This window comes from Trypanosoma conorhini (assembly GCF_003719485.1).
Source record: "Trypanosoma conorhini strain 025E chromosome Unknown Tco_14.4_contig_00105, whole genome shotgun sequence".
NCBI classification, from domain to species: Eukaryota; Euglenozoa; class Kinetoplastea; order Trypanosomatida; family Trypanosomatidae; genus Trypanosoma; species Trypanosoma conorhini.
In genome coordinates this window covers 1-2429 of record NW_021704191.1, presented here as the reverse complement: position 1 = coordinate 2429, position 2429 = coordinate 1, and the positions used below count along the sequence as shown (strand labels likewise).

Sequence of the window (2429 nt, the reverse complement as noted above, 5' to 3'; positions counted from 1 at the left end):
GGTTTTTGGGCTTCTGTTGCTCTGCCTTCCCAGCTCACTTTGTTGCTCCCCGTGGGAGCGCCGCCCGCTCTGCGCTCGATGGACGCACCGGCAAGCGGCGGCTCCGCTCTGCCGGTCGCGGTGTTGCCCAGCGGCGTTGGGCGCCACGGCCCGTCGCTACGGTGGCGGTGCCGCAACGCCCCTGGTGCGGGGGTGCCTGCGCCGCGCCCGGTGCGGGGCTTTCCCGCCTGTGGCGAACTTCAATCCGTACGGGCGTCTCGTAGTAAAGAAGATTGAGCAGAGATATAAAAGGGCATAACGGGGGTGCACGGCCGAGCAGCAACGCGGCACCACGCGGGAGCGATGCGACGGCGACGGCGACGCGCGATCCGTGCGAGCGGCCAACAACTACAACGGAGACACGCAAGGGTGCGGAGGAAGGTGCTGATGCCTTGCCACGAAACCGCCGCGAGCACAGCGTGGACAGGGGCTTCGACGCGCCTTGCGCGTTGCAGAACTCGAAACCCGTGCCCTGTGCATCGTATACTTTGGGCATGGAGGTGTCTGCATTAGCTCCCTTCAGTCGGTGGACGCGCCACACGGATGTTGTCCTCTTCTTCGGTCCTGCGTTGGTGCCGACTGCCAGCGTTTGCACCGAGGGATGAACCGTGTAGTTGTTGAATGTTTTTATTTTCGTTTTTTTGGGGTCCTGTTCTTGTCTGTTGTTAGAGGAGACTTGGCAGCAGCGCGGCAGCAGGGGGCTCCTGTGCGGGGGTAAACGTGGATGGAGGGAGCACCTGAATTATCCCCGTCTCTTTGCTTTTTCGCGTGTGTTTTGCTGCGGGGGTGTGAGCGCAATGACGAGGGGGTTCGTCCACTGTGTCTGTCTGCTGCGGCCCCGCATTCAGGAAAAGGGTGACGCACGCATTTGCGTGTGTGTGTGTGTGTGGGAAGGACCATTTCCGTAACGGGGGCAACTTCGCTTCGGCTTCAATCGGCCGGGTTCGATCAGTTCTTGCTGCTTGCCGGGCCCTGCTTGCGCGTCGGGGTCGAGAGCGGTGCGCAGAGGCGGCGGTGCGCTGACCGTCGCAGTGGCTTGCGGCCTCGCTCTCGCCCTCCCCCTCCCGCGGCCTCTCCGGCTGCCTTGCCCACCTTCTTTCCCGCCTCTTCTTCCCGCCCCCCGCAGACAAGACATTTGCGACTGCCGCCATCCACGACAAAACAACACAGACACTTCCCTCACGCCTCACGCCATGCGCCGTCCACTCCGCGCCGCACTGCCGCTGCTCCTCCTCGCGACGACGTGTTGCGTCGTTGGGTGCCTCGCCGCTGCACACCGCCGTGCGCTCGACGAGGCGGCGATGAAGAGCGGCCCGCTGCCGACCGCGATGGTGCGTGAGGTGCCGCGCAAGGGGGAGGGCGCGGCGCAGGCGTACACCGTCGCCGCAGCGGGCGAGGGCAAGGAGTGGGAGCCCATCCGCATCGTGGTGTCGATGGAGGATCTGAGCGACGCAAGTAAATACTGCACCAAAGAAGGAGAAAAGAAACCCAACTTCAAGGGGCAAGAGTTGAAGTGCACGAAGGAGGAAGTTGTGACCGCGGACTGGAACAAAACCTTGGTGAACGAGGTCATCCCCGTGGCTGTCAAGCTGCACGCGGAGCGTCTGCTCGTTCGACGCCTGAAGACCCCGCTGAAGGTGCCCAAGTTCACATCGGAGCATGGGTTTTGCCAGTACTTCAAGGTCCCCGAGGGGCACCACGATGCGGGGGTTGAGAATGCGGACATGGTGCTCTACGTGGCTGCCGGGACGAGTTACGGGGCGTGGGCTCTTCCGTGTGCGTTTGGGACGGATGGTCGTCCAATTGCCGGTGCGCTACATCTGCCTCTTTTTCAACCTTTGACCGTCATGCACGCCTCTCGCACGGCTGCGCATGCAATCGTCTATGCCCTTGGCTTCGTCGCGAAGCAGATGAAGAAGCACAGCATGCTGACGACTGTCTCTGCTGTGCGCGGCGGCAGCTCTCCTGTGACGGTGGTGAATTCACCCGTTACGCTGAATAAAACGAAGGCACACTACGGCTGCGACAAGCTGCAGGGCATGGAGCTGCAGGACTGCGATCATCCGGAGGGCTGCCACCTGTCGTTGCGCAACGCGAAGGACGAGCTGATGAGCGTTGCTGGTGGGCACACCGCCGGCTACTACACGGCGCTGACGATGGCAATACTTGAGGACCTCGGCTACTACAAGGCCGTGTGGGGGATGGAGGAGCCGATGGCGTGGGGCAGAGGCGCGGGCTGTGACTTCCTCGAGAAGCCGTGCTCGGACAAAAGCCCCATCGAGCACCCCGGCATGTTCTGCGATAACAAAACTGAAAAATCGCTTCGCTGCACGTCCGACCGCCAAGCCATCGGTCAATGTGGTCCGAACGTTGCTGAAGGCGGCGCCAAC

The 2429-nt window shown here is 62.7% G+C and overlaps 2 protein-coding genes across 2 annotated transcripts, besides 2 other annotated features; one reads left to right on the top strand and one right to left on the bottom strand.

Annotated features, from left to right (window-relative positions):
* Positions 1–34: 34 nt before the first annotated feature.
* Tco025E_02604 (uncharacterized protein) lies at positions 35–535 on the bottom strand (the record flags this gene model as incomplete). The annotated part of the gene is made up of 1 exon (XM_029369529.1): positions 35–535. The coding sequence occupies one exon, from the start codon at positions 533–535 to the stop codon at positions 35–37; it is 501 nt and encodes a 166-aa protein (XP_029230357.1).
* Positions 536–908: 373 nt separating this feature from the next.
* Positions 909–928: a microsatellite.
* Positions 929–1078: 150 nt separating this feature from the next.
* Positions 1079–1129: a sequence feature (G-rich).
* A 103-nt stretch (positions 1130–1232) lies between these two features.
* Tco025E_02603 (surface protease GP63) lies at positions 1233–2429 on the top strand (the record flags this gene model as incomplete). The annotated part of the gene is made up of 1 exon (XM_029369528.1): positions 1233–2429. A coding segment is annotated over one exon (1197 nt), but the record flags the coding sequence as incomplete, so codon positions are not given.